Source organism: Talpa europaea (assembly GCF_964194135.1).
Source record: "Talpa europaea genome assembly, chromosome: 10".
NCBI classification, from domain to species: domain Eukaryota; kingdom Metazoa; phylum Chordata; class Mammalia; order Eulipotyphla; family Talpidae; genus Talpa; species Talpa europaea.
In genome coordinates this window covers 5,388,208-5,407,496 of record NC_140077.1, presented here as the reverse complement: position 1 = coordinate 5,407,496, position 19,289 = coordinate 5,388,208, and the positions used below count along the sequence as shown (strand labels likewise).

Genomic DNA, 19,289 nt, shown 5'->3' with positions numbered 1-19,289 from the left:
GCCAACAACACAGGACCCATTCACCCAAGCACATCCTCCCCTGAGAATTGCCTCTGACTGTCACCCACAGAAAGCAACACGATTCATGGGGGGGGGGGTGTTGCTGCTGCTGGGACACCCAGGCTCTGCAGTCAGCCCACCCTTCTGAGCCAGATTTTCAGGCTTTCCCTTCCATTCTTGGACCTCCCCCTCACATCTCCAGTGAACCCCCCCTTAACTTGACGTTGCCAGAGACGTTTCTGGGCTTGAGACCAAAGAGCTGTGTTTTGCAGCTCAGTGCTGAGCAGACACAAGTGCGTGTCTCCCTGCTGAGCCATCAGACAGGGGGAAGCTTTGAAAGCAGGCGCCTGAGCCGCATCTCACTTGGTCTGCCGCCTTCTCCCATGCTGGAGGAGGGGGGCTCCCCCTAGGGACTGGCCCCCCAGCTTTTTCCGAGCAACCCTTTCTGTTGCTTCTGCCCCAGAAATTTCAAGTCCTCTTTCCTAGGGGCCGTGAGTGGGGCCAGCCCCCCTTGAGGGAATATCAGCTGCAGGAAGGAAGACAGAGTGCATGCAAACATTTTAATAGAAAGCAGCTTGGAGGGCAAACCAGTTCAGCTTGGGATAAAAAATGCTTCCAAATGTGTTTCGCATGACACTGGCATGTATGCAGAACTTTGTAAATGTTCATCCAAAGGCAGCATTTTGTCCATGCAGGTTTTCCTGAGTAGTTCTGAAGGAGGGAGGGAGGGAGAGAGAGAGAAATGTAAAAAGAAAGCTATTTGGTTTTTGTTTGTTTAGGCCCAAGTACAGGGCAGAAATACAGGGACTATATTGAAGGAGGTAAGAGGAAAAGTTCCTTTGCTTCCAGATGTTTTTCCAGCTGTGTTGATTAGGACATAGCATTCTCCCCCATCTTCTAGCCCCCACCTTCCCTTCCCCACGGTTATTGCCACTTTCAGATCAGGTCTTGTCTAGGGAATAAAACCCTCTGCACATCGCTCGCTTTCAAAGAGATCTGGCCGCCTCACCAGGGCCTTGAAGGCCGGGTGCTGCTCCCCACCCCCATCTGCTCACCAGGGCTCGGCTGCTTCCTGCAGCTCCTGCACTGACCTTCCCATCCTCGGGCCTCAGGCTAAGTGCTCCTTAGCTAGCCCTCCCCTGACCCCTGACCCCAGCCCTGTCACTCTGGGGACACATTTTCCCCTCCTTGTGTCTTTATTCTCATTTACAGTTGTCTTACTCGCCCCTTAGCTCCTCTCACCGCTGGAGTGTGAGGGACACACCTGTCCATCCACTGGTCAGGAGGTAGGTGCTCAACAGCAGTGTCCCAGGACGAATTTCAGGCCCTCAGCTCAGAAGGAAGCAAGGCCCAGTGTGTGTGAGGGGAGGGTGTGTATGTGGGGGAAGGATGTGTATGGGAGGGGAGGGTATGTGGGGGAGGGCCGGGGTCCCTGGCTTCTCTCTCATTTTCAGATGAGGAGGGGGCCCTCAGGGGCTGGCTGCGAGCCCCACCCGCCTCCCAGACTCCACGCCCGCCCCGTCTGGTCCCAGTGGCTGCTTGGTGTTTGGATGGTGGCTCTGTGGTCTTTACTAACTCAAAGCCTGGTGAGGCTGTGAGGTTTCCTGTGGGCGCGTTTCCCTGACGCCAACAACCGGGGAAATATTTGGAAACAGTCCTGTTGAGGCTTGTGAGGTGGTTTCTTCCCTCACCCCCAGGCCCCACCCGCCCCTGGTCACCTCGGCCCAAAGCCACCTTCAGGCCCATTTGAAGTGGCTGGAGAGTGAACCCTTTGGGCAGGGGGCTGTTTGTTTGCAGAGGGTCCTTTTACTGCTGAGCTGGCTGCCGGGAGGAATTGCTATAAGCTCAGAGCTGGGGTCACTCAGGGGTGGGGGCGAGGGGCCTGAGGCCTTGCAGGCACACGTCCCAGGAGCCTGTCACCTTCTCCAGGCTCCCGCCTCAGAACCTGGCCAGTGTGAGGTGCATCTGCCCGAGTTCTCTGAGTGAGGAGGGTCCATGGGGATGACCATGCGGGAGGGGGCCGGCGAGGAGCTGGCCAGGCCTGACTCACGTCAGCCAGTTCTCCTCAGGCAACCTGACTGTCAGAGGCGCTGACTAAGCCTCGCAAGCGTGTCCAAGAGTGAATCAGATAACGCGGAGCCTGAACTGGAAAGACTTCCCATCTTCTGGAGCCTGTCACTCAATCTTGTAAAGCAACTGGGAGCCTGGAATGTGGACGCACTGCCATAGTTACCCTCTTATTTTGTTTCTGTGTTTTTCCACTTGGGATTCTTTCCCCCACTTTCTCTGCACTGGTCCTTTGTGGTGTCTCTGCTTTCTCTCCCTGATCTCTGAGTCTGCCGCTGTGTTAGCTGGAGGTGCCACAGACCCTGTCCGTGTTAGAGGCTTCTATTACCACATTGATTTTTACCATTTTCAGGGGGCCAAAATCAATATTTCATGAGGTAACGTAAACCCAGACAGTGAAGTGGCAGCTGGCCTTATTCCTCTGTGCCAGCCTTTGTCCAGATGCTAATGGGGACGTGGCTCCTTATTGTCCTGATTGCTGCTCCTTCTGGAATGTGAAAATGTTTCAGCTCCCCAAACTTTCAAAACCGGAGCCCTTGTGTGTTCTCTGGCCCCATTTCAAGAACTTAGCTGATTGTTAAGGAAATTCTTTGGCTGTGTTTTTCTCTTAATATGGTAAGGCCTTTTTTCACTTTGGCACTTTCTCTTAAGGGAATTAGATCAAGAATGTTTTTTATGGTTCTGACAAAGCAGTTCCAGGTTATTGAAACTGAGTTTGTGGGTGCCCCACTGGCTTCTCGTGTCCCCTTTACTGAAGAGGGGGACATAAATTAGCTCCTTTCAATAGTTTAGTGAGCACGTAACAATGTGTTAGAGTCCAGGGCTGGCCAGCTGTGGCCTATAGACCAAATGCAGCCCTTTACCTCGTTTTGTAAATAAAGTTTTATTGAAACACAGCTGCACAGCTGTTATTAAGAATCTGTGGCTGCTTTGTTCTGTAGCAGCAGAGCTGAGAAGTTAGGAAGGAGACCAAATAGCCTGTGAGCCAAAACTATTTACTTCTTGGCCTTTCACAGAAGAAGTTTGCCAGCCCCATTGCGAGGTGATTAACACCTTGTCCCAGAGGAGCTGAATGCTGTGAGCTGATTATGCTCAGAAGTCCCAAGCGAGGTGAATTTGGTCACTGGGTGACCAAAGAGCAAAGGAGGAGAAGCTGATATCATTTGCTCTTTTTCTCTGTAGGTGTTGGGGGTGGTTCTTCTTTCCTGAAGATGATGTTTTGGTATTGTGAGGTCAGGCAGAGAGAGGCACCGGATTTTTGCCTTATTATTTCTCTGCAAAATTGGTAGAAAGAATTTACATAAATTCCTAGATGTTTTGCAAGTTATTCTTCAAGAACCTAATGCTATTTTAAGGTCTGGCTTGTTTGTTCATTCATTTGCTCCTTATTTATTCACTGATTCTATAAATAATCTCTGAGTATCTATCATGGCCAAACACTGTGTGGGAAACAGGTAAACTAGAATAAATATGGTGATGAGTACAAAAAGGAGGTAGAAGGTGTTGGGGAGACCTCCATGCATAATGTAGGCAGGGATCTTTGTCTAAAGTGACATCCAAGCTGAGATATGCAGGACAGGCAGAGCCAGACAAGCAGAAGAGTGGGGGACTAGAATTGCTCAGGTCTTTTCTGTCCAGTCTGAAAGACCTGGACCTTGCTCCAGTGCAAAATTATTTCCCGGCAAGTTTGTTAGAGGCCTCCAAAACACAAGCAAACAGTTTGGGTTAGCTAGTTCCCCTGTGTATTGTCTATTTCTTATTGGCTTTTGTTCTTTTTTTTTTTTTAAGATTTAATTTATTTATGCTTACAAGAACTGGGGTGTAGGCCAGAGGTGCAGGGGGTGGGGGGCTGTGAGAGTATTCACCAGAGACAGAGTAGGGAGCAGAGCAGGTGGATCTGTTCTGAAATGCACTGCTGAGGGGAGCAGCGGGCGAGACAGGAGAGGTCTGCTGCACCATGTGGGTCAGCTCCTTGGCTAAGGATTGAACTCATTCCACAGTGGCTGGCGATAGCTTGATAGCACTGAGACTTTAATCCCTGTAGCACCAGGGAGGCCCCTGGCCTTGGCTTTTTAAGGCTCCTGGTCATTCTCTGGAAAGCTCCCATTTCTTATGTAGTCGGTCTCCTGAGAGCCTGGAAGTGCAAAAGGTTTATAATGAGCTGATCAACTTTCATTCTTGGCAGTATAGATAGTTTCCCAAAACTCTTTTCTTGTAACCATCTAGATTACTTTCTATAGCAAAGGAGAAATAAGACAGTCACTGAATTGAGAACTGATTATTCTAATAAATATACTAAATAAATCACTTTTGTTAATCAAGAACATGTGACTTATAGTATTTCCCTCAGGCAGCTCAAGAAATTATTGGCACTGATTAGAACACTGTCTTTGTGCCCATTTTAGGTCATGAATATATATGTTAATTTAACGTTATGTCTGCTGTCATTGACCACCTCAAGTTATTTTTATTGATAGGAAATCATACATCTATCACATTTTTAAAAAGCAGTTTGAAAGGAATGATATATCTCCTCTTTGCCTGTGGGACCACACAGGCTATGAGTTGCTTATGTGAATGAGGAGCGTGTGCTTCCACTCAGTTCAGCACCACTGAGCGCTTGCTGTGTGCTGGCACTGAGCCCATCAAATAGGGTGAGAGCACAGCCCTCCCTTTTGGGAGCTGGTGGGTATAAGGTGTTTCCTTCGTCTCCCGAACCCCGAGCCTGGGATCTTATGGATGGCTGACACGCAGGCTGAATCCAGAGTCAGTTACCCGGACAGAAGTGTAGGCTTTGGCAGCCCTAATTCTTGGGCTAACCCCAATTTTAAGATCCCGATGGATCTTTCAAGAGCTGGTTTGGCCATCCTTCCATTTATTTGCTCTCACATTCATTGATTTTTGTAAATATTTATTGGCCAAACAGCATGTGGGAAGTATGTGGAAGCAGCACCAGCCAGGTTGACGTCAGTGGATGAAAGTGGAGGAGCCAACGGGCTGGCGCGGAAGAGACGGAGTCAGGCTTGAGGGCGACGCTTTCCGCCTCTGATGCGCGGGGCACATAGGCCGCTGGCCCTCGGCGCCGTAGGCAGCTGCCGACACTCTGTGGTTTAAACAGCAAGAGTAAGGACTGTTCGAACTGTCAACATCTCTTGCTGAAAAGAGACTAAATATTATGGCGGAGTTCGTAAACAGTGGGGAGAGAGGTGGTTTCCTTGCTCTTCCTCCCTCTGCCTTTGGGTGACCACCTCTGCCTGTCTCGTTCTCCTCCATCTCCCTGACTTCCCTCTCCCACCTGAGCCCCTTCCGTGCCCTCTACTCCCCCATCTGCCGCCCCACCCCAGGTTTCCCCTCCGTAGGCTGAGCTCTGCAGGTGTCGGCACTGGCAGGTCCTGCCTGCCCTGGCCTTCGGCTGTCCCCAACCCTGCAGCCATCCCCCAGGCGGTGCCCTTGTTTTGCAGTCAAGGATAACGTCCATCTTCTCTAATCTGAATCTCAAGCATCTCCCGAGTGTGGTCTGCCAGCTCCTCTCTGGCAGGACAGGTTCATGGCCACGTGACCTGTACGCACACAGGCGCTGTGCTCGGAGGCCCAGGCTTGGGGTTTGATGCTCTGAGGCTGCTGTCGTAATTTTATCTTGGAATTCGTGTTTTCTTTCTTTTCTTTTTTTTTTTTTTTAAGATTTATTTATTTATACAAGCACTGGCTACAGTCAGAAGCGCGGGAGGGTGAGAGAATTCGCCAGAGCCAGAGCGGGGAGCAGAGCAGGCAGAAGGACCGAAGGACACTGCTGAGGGGAGCAGCGGGCGACAGGAGAGGTCTGCGCGCCATGCAGGACCCTCCTCCGGTGGCCGGGGAGCAGCCAGGGATCGAACCGGCGCTGCAGAGGCTGCGGGCAGCTTCGCAACCCAGCGCTCAACCGCTGCACCACCAGGAATTCATGTTTTCTAAGTGCAGTCTGATGAGATGATGGAGTATGTGCCAGCACCTTAGGCCTTCCTTCCCCCCAGGGAGCGGGCACAGGGAGTATTGGGGTTAGGTGAGCATTCCCCACAGCATCTCAGGGCTGAGAGTGATTGTAGGGGCCCCACAGAAGATGACATGGGGTGAGCCAGCAGTGACCCTGGTGAACAAGTCTCTTCCACCCCAGCCAGGCATGGGGCATGGTGCATGGGCCTGCCCAGTGCCTGCTGGCAGGGCGCTGAGTCCTGAGGCCCCCGGGTGTCCCCTTTCATCCCATAGTATCTTCAAACCCCAGGGAGCATGGCTCTAAATAGCAAATAAAAAACATAAAACAAGTAGTGAGAGAGAGAACAGAAGAAAAAAAGGCTTTATTTATAGTTCAATTAATGGCCCTTTTTATGTGCTTAACGAACAAAGGATTTCCTTTCTACATTTCCCTGGGTCCCCAAAATTATGTAGTGGGTCCTGCGCCCTAGTAACTCAGCAAACTCCGGCTCACCTGGGCCTACAGCCCCCAGGTCCACTCACCTTCTGGTGCCCTCACCTCCTCCAGGGCTGATGGCCCTTCTCCCCCGCGGGGTCACGCAGACAGGTTTTAAATACTGACACCCCTAAACTCTTCAGTGACCTAGTTTGTTTTTGTTAGGAGGCAAGTGTGTTCTTCTGTTCTTGCTGGGTAGGGGGGCGAGTCATTTTCCCCACAGCCTATTTTCTTTTAAGAAAATGAAAGGTCAGCACCACTCTCCGGAAGGCGCATTGAATCACTCGGCTGAGCCGCCGCCAGTTGCTGCAACATTAGCCTTTGAAGCAAACTTCAGCCACCACGCAGGCCCAGTCGGCCCCAGGCCCTGCAAGCCAGGGTGCTAGGCAGCTGGCCGGCACAGAGGCCTTTTGCAGATTCAGCAACAAAAATATTTTAGTAACAGGAGCGCTTTCTACTTTTCAAGGAAGGGAGAGGAGTTATTTACCTCATCAAGTTAAAAAGTTGCCAGTTTTTCCTTTAATTTTTGGTTTGGTTTATTGCTCTTCTCTCTGGACTTCAGGGGATGAGTCGCTTAGGGCTGTTAGGTAAAACCCAGCATGGCCAGAAGCTGAAATATTGACGGGTGGTTGCTTTTAGGCCAGCATCTTGCGGCTGGAGGATTTTGCAGGGCCCACATGACCTCTCTGGAAACGTATTGAGAAAGCCCCTGCCTGCTTTTCTTTTACCAATTTAACCATTGTCTGCTAATAGGATTTTTGGACGTCAACCAGCTCTCCTGAAAAGAACCCTAACGGTCAGAGCTTGGCACCACCAGGCTCAACAACCTTACTTTAAAAGTGGTCAGACGGAGACTCAGAGTATAGGCCCAAGGCCACAGTGCCAGTTCATTCGGGGCCAGGAGCAGACCTGCATCCTGCTGCCAGGGCAGGTGAGCCAGGCGGCACTGTGTGTGCACGTTGTCCACATCCTCACTCGGCCACCACACTTGGCTGCTAGATGCTGGACAGTGGACCAAAGTCAGCCATGAGCTGGAGCAGCCCTCAGGACAGGCCCCAGTCAGGCTCCAGCAGTTCTGATTCACCTTCCCAGAGCCCAGGCCACGGGCACAGATCTCAAAGCAGGCGGCCGCACAGCCCTGCCCCGCCCTGCCTGGGCTTGTCTGCCGCCAAGCGGGGCTCCTGCCACAGGAGAGATGCAGGACCTGCCGGCCCTCGCCCTGAGAACAGAGGGTGGCCTCTCCCCTGGTTTGTCTTCAACTCCCCCATTGCCTGTGTGTCCCCGCCGCTTGCCCACCTTCCCCCGGGAATGGTCTGCACAGCAGTTCTTACCTGTTGCCCCACTGTGTGCCCTGAGCATCTGGCGGTGGGCAGAGTAGACTGGTCAGACATGGGATGGGTCAGGGACAGAGTGGGGGCAGTTGTAGTCCCAGCACCGAGGCTGGCCGTAAAGGCAGAACATAACACGGCATGGAGGACATGCGTGTGAGGGGTGGGCTTGTCTACACTGGCAAGGGGCGACCTTGTTTGCACTGGCTAGGCTCGCTTCACTCACCTGTATGCATATCTTGCATCGACCACCATGATATTCGATGCCCACTGCTGTCCTTGGAAACCTTGCACGAAGGAGCAGACACATATTAGAGTTTTTCCCAAGCTCCCTGATGCCGGGGGGCCTGCTGGCGGGGCCCCTCGTGTTGCTCTGAGTCCTCCGACCCTACCCATTTTAACTCAGCCACGTCCCCAGGGGCTGAGGCAGGTGCGGGGCTGGCTGATCGGTGCTGCCATGCCCTTCTGTGCTGGCCCCTTTGGAGAAGACGCCGCAGGGGCCGCACCACCCTCTTCCATCCCCGGGATCGGCCATCTCTGCAACGCCAGGCGTGGCGACGGCTGTCTCGGGACTCAGAACGGGCTGATGTGGATCAGACGGCAGGGAGGAAGGCGCCTCCTCTTGATGTCAACCTCGGGCCTTTGAAGTGATCTGCCCTGAAGTAGCAAACACCCTAATTGATACAGCCCCAGACCATTTTTGTGTTGCTCTATATTTAGACCTTCTGGAAGATGCTCCCGTGGGTATTGCTGGTGTTGTTGGTTTGTTGTCCTCTAATGACTGGTGAGCATCTTCTGTAATCACGCCCTGGCCGACCTCGGCCAGATTTTAGCATCAAATCTACCGCACAATTAGTGTCCTGCCTACGGCCAGGATTTAGGAATTTAACAGAGACTTGGCACATCTGGAGTCCACACCCAGGGCTTCTGACGCCCTCCCCGGGGCTGTTTGTCCATAGACCTGGGTGGCGGGCGCCAACCGGTCAGCATGGGGGGCTTCGGGTGACAGTGGCTTTCGCTGGCTGGGTTGCGGGCACCTCGGCATCCTGAGTCACCTGCTGCGGCTGGCAGGTGTGCATCTCACCTGGCCTTGCAGGCTCCTTCCCCAGGGATGAGTGTGCCCTTGCACACGACAGTGTGAGGGACTCACTTTGCCACATCCCTCAGCCTAGAAGGACTTAGGCGCATTGAGAGCTGCAGGCTCTGGGGGTGCAGTCCCAGGCTCCTCAGCTGCCTGGGGTCTGGCGCCTCGGAGTTTCTCGGTGGCCTCTTATGAGTTCTCCACCCTTGTGCTTTGGTGCCCACCCCTGATGGGCATTTCTATCCCCAGTGGCTGGAGGATCTGCTGCAACAAGTGGGAAGGGCGTGTTCCCCCCACCCCCCTTGGTCTCCCGTGAGCCCAGTGGAGGGGGCATGTGCGCTGCTCCACAGGCGGAGGGAAGGCTCTGGCCAGGTGGGAAGTGGCTGCTGGGAGAGGGACTGGCACCACCAGGCTGGGTTGGGGCCCGGCCGCTTTACACAGAGCCTCAGACAGAGCGTCTGCTGCTGGGCGCCTGCGCTGGCTTTGATGTGGCAGGCGTGGGAACCAGCCTGTGGGCAGCAGGGCAGGGCTAGCCTGGGAAGGAGGCCCGGAGTTCACAGCCTCTGTAGGTCAAGGCCTCAAGCTTCCAGCCGTATCTGCACTCCATCTCCCCCGGCCCCTTCGCAGACCGTGTGTCTAGACAGCTGTGGAGTAAAACACTCAGTATGGAGTAGGAATTCAGCCAGCCGCTCTGGCTGCGCCCAGCAGACAGCCCTGGGGTGAGGATGGGGCCCACCAATCCCCCTTGGAGCAGGCTGGAGGGCCTGATGCTTGTGAGGCCAGCGAGTCCTGGGGAGGCGGGGGCCAGATGGCACCCAAAAAGCATTTTGGCCTCCTGGACACGAGCATCTGTCTTGACCCACAGGTCTGCCCTGCTTTATGTACAGAGATTTCTGCCCACGACTAGAATTCCGGGTTAACATATACTAGGAATGCAGGTCTGAGAGCTGGAAGCCTGTGCTCATGTTTAATCAGGACGCTCGCTGGCTGTGAGAAGTCACTGCCTCTCTGAGCCTTTCTTCAGAGACGGGGGCACATGGGTCGTGATCCCCAAGGTGCTTGTGAAAGGGCTTTCTAAGCTGGGAGGTGAGAGATTCCTCCCTGTCTCAGTTCAGGGTTCATATTATAAGCCCCACCAACCCCCTGATCCGTGTCCACTCTCATTTCTTCCTGTCCCGTGGTTGTCCTTCACAGTCTAGGAAATGTTTGAGTGAATAAAAACCCAGACAAGGCCCTGTCGCTGTTACCCAGCACAGAGGGTGTGACTCCATGGCCTCTTGGGCCCCAAATTTCCTCCTCTTACATTCAGGTGAGAACTGGTTCTTGGGGAAACTCTGGGCTCATTTTGCTGGTGTCCACATCTCAAGCTCGCTTGGTCACTCAGGCGTGGGCGACCGGGGCTCTCCTGGCCCTGTTATCATCGGAGGCAGGCGGTGTCCCAGGAGGCCTGGCCCACCACAGTGAGCGGCACCTGGCCCTCGACAATCTCCCTTGTGGGGAAGTGCCTCCCCTCTACGTCAAGCTTCAGCTCCCCCAAAGCCTCTGCCTCCTTCCCTCTAAGACTGAGTTGAGATTTGGCAGAGAAGAGCCCCAGGGAGCTTTGCTTTTAGGTCCCTCTGTGTCCAAACCCCTGAGGCCAGGGTGGTGGGTTTCCTGTGGGGGGAGGCATGGGGGTGAGCTGAAAGCTAACTGAGGTCTCCAAGTGAGCCCAGCCCCCTAGCTTTCTGATGTGGTTCCAGTTGGGGCCGAGCTGACACGGACCGGGCCACCCATCTGTGCTTCAACTCCATCTTTGCCTTGAAGTTGGTGGAAAGCAACTCTTACTTGGGCGGAAGCCTGGGAGCCTTTGCTGCTATGTCCCCTTGCCTGCCCCTTGAGCCCAGCCCTGAAGGCCCCTCCTAGGCCCCAATGAAACAGTAGTGTCCCCCATGGGCCTCCGGCGAGTGGCTGAGTGCCCGTCACCGGCTCTGACTCCGGCCCACCCACCACTGGGACTGTGGGGTGAGGTCATTCCTGGCCAAGGCGGCTGGCTTGGGCCCAGGGTAAACAGGCCATGCTGAGCTGTGCTGAGCTGGCTGGGGTGCTGCTGGACGCCTGGAGGGGCGTGGGGAGGCTGTAGCCCTGCCCCCAGAGCAGCACTGTGTCCCCCGGCCTCAGCGCACCCAAGGGCGAAGGGTCGATGTCAGAGCAGACCTGCACCACCGCCAGCCGGAGACCTGGGTGACCAGACCAGCTGCTGCTGTTTGGTTGGGGTTTCCACCGCTGGGGCTGCGCAGACCCCACACTGACCGTAACTGACTCATGACGCTCTCACATGAGGACCCAATGCGAGCCAGGCTCGTCCAGAGGCCGTTAAGTCACTGACTTCCCACAGAAAGCCAGTGAGATGGTGGGATCTTGATCCCTACTTTCCAGAGGAGAACACTGAGGGCGGCAGTGGGGGGTCGCTCAGGCCAGGGTTGCACCGGACCGCCTGGCCCTGGGTCTGTGCTCTGACCATGAGCTGAGCTGGGCCTCCCGGATCTGTGATAAGGGGTGTTCCTTCTCATGCAACCTCTTTATTTTTTTTTATGTCAATGTTGCTGTTTATTTAACATCACTAGACATTCTTTCTGATAAATTCAATCTATTTCCACCCCAGACCATTGAGATATAGCTCTCCCATCTCTTCATTATTCCTCTGGCTCTTTTTGTTACAGGGCAGGGAGAGCGGCAGCCCAGACCCCGCAATCCTGCCTAAAATCAAGCACCCAAAGTCACCCGTCCCCTCGTGGGTAAAAGTCCATCCAAATGGGATTGGCCCAGAGCAAGGCCCCAAAGCCTGCCACAAGTCCAAAGCATCTTCCAGTGGGACCCACAGAAAAGGGTCAGAAACAACCAGACAAGCCCGGAAGGAAAAGAGCAAAAGCAAAATCAAGACAAAACCCGCCACTGTCCCCTCCCCACGGGTCTCACCCACATCTGTGTCACCCCATACACCACCAAAAAGCAAGCGCAGTTTCTCCACGTGTCTCTTGGCTCCATGCACCTCCTCCAGGTCTCCTCCTGGCTCCATCCTGTTTCCTTCCTTCCTCAATCTCCTCTGCAGCTTCTTCTCTCCCTGCTCAGCTCCACCCTCCCTTGGGTGGGGCAGGAAACCTGGAACCACCCCCTTTCCTGGGGACCACCTGTTACATTTTCATCCCACTTTCACGATGCTAATGTCACGTAGTCAGTCTGCTTCCCTTCAGGTCTTCAACTGAGTCTCCATTATTTTCAAGACATGAGAGTAAGTGCTTGTGGGCAGGCCCAGCTGCCTTCGGGTGCAGGACAGAGCTCTGGGGTGGAGCCACGTGTCAGGCGGCGCAATCAGCTTGGGGTCTGAGGTCCTTCCTCGCCATCCCTACCTCCTCTGACCCCGCATCTTCCCGGCCAGCAGCAGCCTATTTGAAGGGGCTTCTGGGGCCCAGGGCTGTTAGTGGATTCGAGTCTGGGTTTGGGGTTGTCGTCCCTGTTTAAAGCCCTGCTCTGTCTCAAGTCACCAGTCACCTGGAGCCTCAGTTTTCTCATCTGTTAAATGGGGCCAGTGGTCACCCACCGTGTCCACTGGCATCCCTGGCAGGGCGAAGCTAATGTAACCATCCTCCCACCCACCCCATCTTTCCGGCCCCCTCGCCTCTTTCTTGCGGCGGACATCTCAAGGACTCTGGGATTGAATTTGGCACGAGGCCTGAGTGGGTCTTTCTGGGCCTGGTCAACACTGTTCTGGGCAGCTGCTCACTGGACTCCAGGAATGAAGGCCCAGGGAGCTCCAGGGAAATCCAACTCTTCTCGGCCCTGGTGACCCTAGTTGACTTTGTTTCGGTTTGAAGAGTTGTTTGGGGCTCCTGACTCTGCCTGGTCTCCGCAGGGCACGGGGATCTGGGTTGGGGACCAGAGGTGGTCTTCTCGGGTCCTGCTGTCCGGGGTCCTTGCTGCCCCTCGTAGGAATCGCATGCACTTAGCACAGCGTGTCCTGGCCTTGAGCTGTCCAGGGCTTGGGATGAACATGCCCGTGGTAAGTGGGGGCAGATCCACCCTGTCCTTCTACCCCGGTGGGGGGAGGGGGAGCTCGGGATCCGCCGCATCGCTAAGCCAGCCTGGGCAGTCTGGCCCCAGATCCTGATGTTGCCCTCTGTCTCCTGGTCTCCAGGTTTGTGCCGAGAACTTCTGGTGTGGCGAGACCCTGAATGTGTCCAGTAACCTTTCCACGAGTACCTCGGCCTGTGGCTTCCGTGCCCGGGGCCCACGCAGCTCCGTGTTGACTCTAGTGGGTGGAAGGGAAGTGGGCCTGACTTCGGTTTTCTGCGGGGCCTGGTGCACACGGTGACCTGTGACACTCACTTGCCACACCCTGCTTGCCTGTATCCCCGGGGTGACGTCTCCAATCCTGCCTGTTCCAGGGGAAGCTGCCTGTCCTGCTGCTCGGCCGCTCCTCGGAGCTGCGGCCCGGGGAATTTGTGGTCGCCATCGGGAGCCCGTTCTCCCTCCAGAACACGGTCACCACGGGGATTGTCAGCACCACCCAGCGCGGCGGCAAGGAGCTGGGGCTCCGGAACTCCGACATGGACTACATCCAGACGGACGCCATCATCAACGTGAGCGCCCTGCGCCCTGCTGGGGAGGAAAGCCGGGCTTAGGAAGCAGACAGAGTCCTGGGGGCTCCGAGAGGCCCCTAAAGCAGATAGGCGAAGGCCTGGTCCCCGGCCCTTGCACTCTGCAGGGAGGGGTGCTCAGAAGTGCTGAGGTCTGCGGTCCAGAGGTCTCCCCAGCCACCCAGGGGCCAGCAGCCTGCGCTCCAGCTGCTTCTGCAGGTTCCCGGCAGGAGGGCAGCGACCTTGGCAGAGGCTGGCCCCCAGGAGGTGCTTGCTGTGCCCTGGGGCACCATCCCTTTCCACTACACCGACAGTGTCCAGGAAGGCCAGGCCTGGCTCCGCACTCGGCTCAATGGATCCTTTAAAAGCCCACCCCCTGACAGCTGCCCCCCCATAGGCTGGACATTTCTGAAGTAGCAATTTTTCCCCCACATCTGTCTCATAAACGAGAAGCTCGGCCTGTTTTGTGTGCTAGCCCCTCAAATAGGCTTAATTCCCAAACTTTCTGTGGACTTCATGAAATAGAACAGACTGGATTTCCAGCCCTAGCAGCAAAGCAGGGTCACGCGGGTGGGGGAGCCGTGCAGGTTTGTGAGGCTGGCGCAAGCGGGCACTCGGCCAGCTGCTGAAACAGGGAAGAGAGGGAGGAGGTGTTGGGGTTTTAGGGAGTTCACTGTTGGCTTTGGGGTTTGGAGCCAAAGAAGTAACTCCCATTTATCTTACATCTAGAACTTGCTGGAAACTGTTAAGGTCCTTCTATCCTAGCAAAATGTTAGGTTGCCAAGAACGAACCTTGGGAAAGGACTTTTACTTGGGAACCTGCTAGGCAGGGAAGTGGGTTGTAATGACAGACACTCACAACCTTTTCATTTTTGCTTAATTTCAGTATGGCAACTCCGGAGGCCCATTAGTAAACCTGGTAAGGCCTTTTTAAATCTATATACTTGCTCTTTTTTTTTTTAAAAAGATTTATTTACTTACACAAGAGCTGGGGTACAGGCCAGATGCACGGGAGGGTGAAAGAAATCACCAGAGACAGAGCGGGGAGCAGAACAGGCAGACTGACGAAATACACTGCTGAGGGGAGCAGCGGGCGAGACAGGCGAGGTCTGCCGTGCCATGTGGGATTCTCGCCAGCCAGCCGGTATCGAACCCTCACTATAGAGGCTGCGAACAGCTTCACAGCACGGCGCTCAACCGCCTGTGCCACCAGAGAGGCCCTTTTTTTTCTTTCTTTTCAGACTTGAACTTGCCCAAGCTCACTATCTAATTTTTAAAAAGTGTACACTGTGAATGTCCTGTATCCTTGGAAATTACCTGCCTTATCTTTTCTGGAAAGAGTAAGGCATGCTGGATTTGAGAGTTAAAAATGTTATGCTTGGGTTTTGATGGGAAGGGAGGGAATTTCCTCTGTCCTTCTGGGTTCTTCTCAGGCTGGCCAAAGAATCAAATTAATATTAGACAGATTAACAGGAGAAAAATATACACATTTAATTACAGATGGCCCGAGGGAAATTCAGACCCTGGGCTTAGCTGCTTCCCCAGTGTACATTTGAGGGATCGACATAGACATGGATTCCAAGGTCAGTGAGGAGAAATGAGGGTATTTATCCCGAGCTAAGGAATGGCTAGGGACCTGGGATTCTAGGAGAGAGAGGGGCCCCCACAACGAGGAGACGGTGACTCTGTGATAGAGGCTAGGCTCTGTGTCCTAAGATGTCTGTCCTGCCCAGAGACAGTTTTCTCTGATAAAAAGGTTATTTCTGGAGATAGCCCTAATTCTGGGTACTGTCCAGTTTTCCTCCTAGGTCGTCAGTGGAGTGGTAGAAGCCTCTAGTGAGCCTGCAAGGCCTCAATTGACCTCAGCTCTAAAAAATCCACACGCCAAAGTGACAGTGATAGGAAAAGCCTGTTCTGAACACCTTGGGGAAGCCTGTCCTTCAGTCTTAGACAAGTAAATGCGGTGGAGTTGAGGCCCCGTGCAGGAGTAGCTGAAGGAGCAGACCTTTGTTTTGAAGGTGTCAGCAGTTCTGTCACAGAGAGGCACATCCTTCAACTTTGTCTCCGGCTGCCGAAGGAGCTTGTGCGGCTGGTCCCCAGTCTTTGTCTTGGCCCTGAGCCCTGGCTGGAATGAGGAGCCCCCCTCCCACTCCTCTGTTCACAGAGACGTCATTTTAGTTGATAATTAAGTGCTAAAGCATAAAAGTGAGGCCTTAGAATGAGCCTGTCAAGGTGAGGCAGCTCAGGGTCACCAGCCCCCTCCCTCTTACAGGGGTGGTGCCCGGGGGTCCTTAGCAAGGCCCAGGATGGCAGTGGTCCTGGGCGGGCCCTGGAGTTGGGGGCTGGAATCTCAATGCTCCCAGGAAGTGTGAGAGCAGAGATGCACCCCCTCCCCGCCCCCCGCCCAGTCTGAGTAGAACAAACTGCTTAAGAGAAGTACTCAGGATAATGGGGAAATAGTGGGAGGTGGGTCTCGTGTTCCGGGCCTTGTTCTGGGGCGGCGCAGTCGCTAGACGGAAACTGGTCTGGAACTGAAGATAGAGACACCTTCGGGACTCGGTCTGTGACAGCAGAGGAGATGAGGCCTGGTCCTGCCCCTGTGCCCTGTCAGGCCTTGCAGGCCCTGGTGGCTGCTGCCTGGGTGGCATTTTCCTGGGAGAGGCATGTCTGCCCAAAGCAGGGTGGCTTTTCCCTGGTGTCAGCAGGGGGACCTTGGCAGTGGGAGAAGCAGGAAGGTGTGGACAGTCCATTGAAGTCTCAGGTTCTGGAAATGTGTTTCCTCTGAAAGGAGCAGATGGCATTTTGAAACTGTCGGATGCTGGGCTCCTGGGTGGGGAGAGGGAGGTCACTGGGGGAGACCAGAGGGTGTCCACTCGGCTGTGGCGGAGCTTAATGGCTCACGCTGCCCCGTGAGGCCTGTCCTCCTGTGCCCCCGGGTCCCCACCTCCATTCTTTTTTTTATTAAGATTTATTTATTTATTTATACAAGCACTGGGTACAGTCAGAAGCGCAGGAGGGTGAGAGAATTCACCAAAGTCAGAGCAGGGAGCAGAACAGGCAGACTGACGAAGTACACTGCTGAAGGGAGCAGCAGGTGGCAGGGGAGGTCTGCGCGCAATATGGATCCTCACCTGGTGGCCGGGGATCGAACTGGCGCTGTAGAGGCTGTGAGCAGCTTCACAACCCAGCGCTCAATTGCTGCGCCACCGGGGAGGCCCCCCACCCCCATTCTCTGCAGCAGCTCAGAGACTTCATACGCCGTCTCCATTCTGGGTGCATGGATTCATGGGTTCGCTGCGCTCCTCTTGCTTTTTCAGGATGGTGAAGTGATTGGAATTAACACGCTGAAAGTGACAGCCGGAATCTCCTTTGCAATCCCATCTGACAAGATCAAAAAGTTCCTTACAGAGTCCCATGACCGACAGGCCAAAGGTAAAGCCCGACCAAGACAGCCCGAGGGGGTTCAGACCTGGCCTGGCTGGTGTCCGGGACCTGTGGCCAGGGCACACGCCTGGCATCCGCCCAGCCTCGCGTCGGGAATGGGAGGGGTGCGGGTAGTGGAGCTGGTGTCGGGGTGCTGAGCTGTGATGCTCTCTGACCCCCAGCATGAAGGCTGGACACCGTCAGCCTAACACCTGCCAGGCGCTGTCCCAGGGGCTCTGCTACCCCATTTCCCATCATTTCATACCTCGGCCTTGTCAGGCAGACATTTAGTCTCAACTTACTGATGAGAAAACCCCGGTTGAGGAGCTCTTCAGTCTACGAATGCTGACTGAGCCGTCTGCTTGGGGTCAGGCTGCGGGTTCCACAGCCCAGCAGGGTCTCCTGGGGGTGGGGTGCGTACATCCTGCCTGGGGGAGGATGACAGTAGACAGACAAGCTCATTTCAGATAGCAACGTGTGTTTTCTAGAAAATACACAGGGCAGGAGGTGGGCCAGGGAGTGGCCGGAGGGCAGCTGGCGGGGCTGCGTGGCCAGGAAGCTCCCATGTCTAGCCCTGAAGAAGGTTGGGCAGGCAGGGGTGCGCGGGGAGAGCATTCCCAAAGAAAAGCGGCCATGCAGGGGCCAGTGCGGCGCGCCCGGTCATGCGTGGGCGGTGGGACCTGAGTGCAGTGAGCACGTGGGGTCACGGATGGGTGTGGGCGGGAGTCCCAGCTTGGGGTGAAGGCCGGCGCTTTCCCACTGCATGCGGACAGGGACTCATGGCCCGCCTGATGTCTTTGAAAGGCTGCCCTCGGGGCTGGGAGGGAACAGTGCTGGGGTGGGGGGTCAGTGGGGAGACCAGCTGAAGCTCCCCCCTCATCCAGACCCGGGGGAAGTGAAGGGGGTCACCCCCTGTATGTGCATGGGGCTGAGGAGCTTCCTCAGATCCGAGGCTGAGCACAGAGGCTGCAGGGTCACTCCTGGGCCTGTGTCCATAGCTGATGGGGCTTCTCGAGGTCCCATGGAGCGTTGGAGTCTGACCTGAGGTTTGACCTCTGTGAGCCCTTCATGACCTTGACTTCATGCTGCGAACTGAGAAGTTGAGGCTCATGTTCACGGTGCCCCCGACACGCCTGTCTGCTGGGCTCACCTTTGCTTGTCCTTTTCTGTTACCCCCAGGCAAAGCCATCACCAAGAAGAAGTATATCGGCATCCGGATGATGTCGCTCACGTCCAGGTGGGTGAGCAGGACGTCCCCTGGAGGATAAAGCTGAACCTCAGAAGGTCCCTCCTGACACCCCAGGAGAGAAACCTTGTGGCGTCTTAAGCCAATCTCATGTTCTGGTTAAAATTCAGTAATGTCAAGAAAGAGAGGCAGGGCTGCCGTGTTAGCCTTGGCCTCTTGGCTTCAGTCTTTCATTTTTGCTTGTGAGTTCTGAGCTGGTTTTCCACTTTTACAGCAGGTCTTTCCTTCTAGAAGGCTCTGTCCCTTTAAAGGCATGCCTGAACGCCACGGGGTATGGGTCGCTCTCCCTTATGCCTTCCTTGCAACCACTTGCTGTGTTGACACACACATTCCCGGAGTGCCCGAGCACCTCCCGCGCCCAGGGCGCCTGCCTTGCCTGCGCTCGACCCCGTGGGCTGGGGCCCTGGAATGCTGTGTTGGGCCCGCATGACAGATGGGCTTGTTTTCCCGAGTGATGGAAGTTATGGCATGTGGCTGCCAGGCTCACAGCAGCCTGATGTTTCAGCCTTGATGAGCAAATGTGTAATCCCCTGAGTCCTGGCCACGAAGGGCGGGGCTGAAACTGTGGCATGCAGTGTGGGCAAAGAGCAGGACCTACGACTGCAGGTAGTGACGTAGTCATGATACCGCTGACCCTTGGTGAGTCATGGGCTCGTTGCTGCAGTTGTATTCGTGCAATGAGTGGTGGCAACTCGCTCAGGGCTGTGGGGCTTGGGCTGGTTTGCTGAAGCTCAGGTGAGCTCTGCTGACTTGCTCTAAAGCTCTGGGAGGCAGGTGTCGGGGGAGGTTGTGCTACTTCCTGGCTTGTGATCTTGGGAGCCACCTGATCTCTGAGTGCCTCAGTGTCCCGCTCTCCAGGATAATGGTGCAGGCATTTTGGGGACCAAGTAATGTAGTGTCTCAAAGCTTGGCTCAGTGGGTGGTGATGGTGGTCACTGCCCCTGTGACACTAGCTGCTGTTTGTCAGGGGCTTACTCTGTGCTAGGTGCTAGGGAGGCCTCCATGCTGCCTTGTCCTCATCACAACCCCGAGTGGAGAGACTGGTGTTACCCGGCTCAGCAGGTGAGGCAGCAAGGCAGAGAGAGGT

At 55.1% G+C, this 19,289-nt stretch overlaps 1 protein-coding gene across 1 annotated transcript in view; it reads left to right on the top strand.

Moving 5' to 3' along the window:
• Positions 1–19,289, top strand: part of HTRA1 (HtrA serine peptidase 1) — a 48,233-nt gene that overhangs the window by 26,270 nt on the left and 2,674 nt on the right. Inside the window, exons 4-7 of the mRNA XM_084246082.1 lie at positions 13,342–13,536; positions 14,420–14,452; positions 16,851–16,965; positions 18,136–18,193. Coding sequence (XP_084102208.1) covers positions 13,342–13,536; positions 14,420–14,452; positions 16,851–16,965; positions 18,136–18,193 — 401 coding nt within the window. The remainder of the gene's footprint in view (positions 1–13,341; positions 13,537–14,419; positions 14,453–16,850; positions 16,966–18,135; positions 18,194–19,289) is intronic.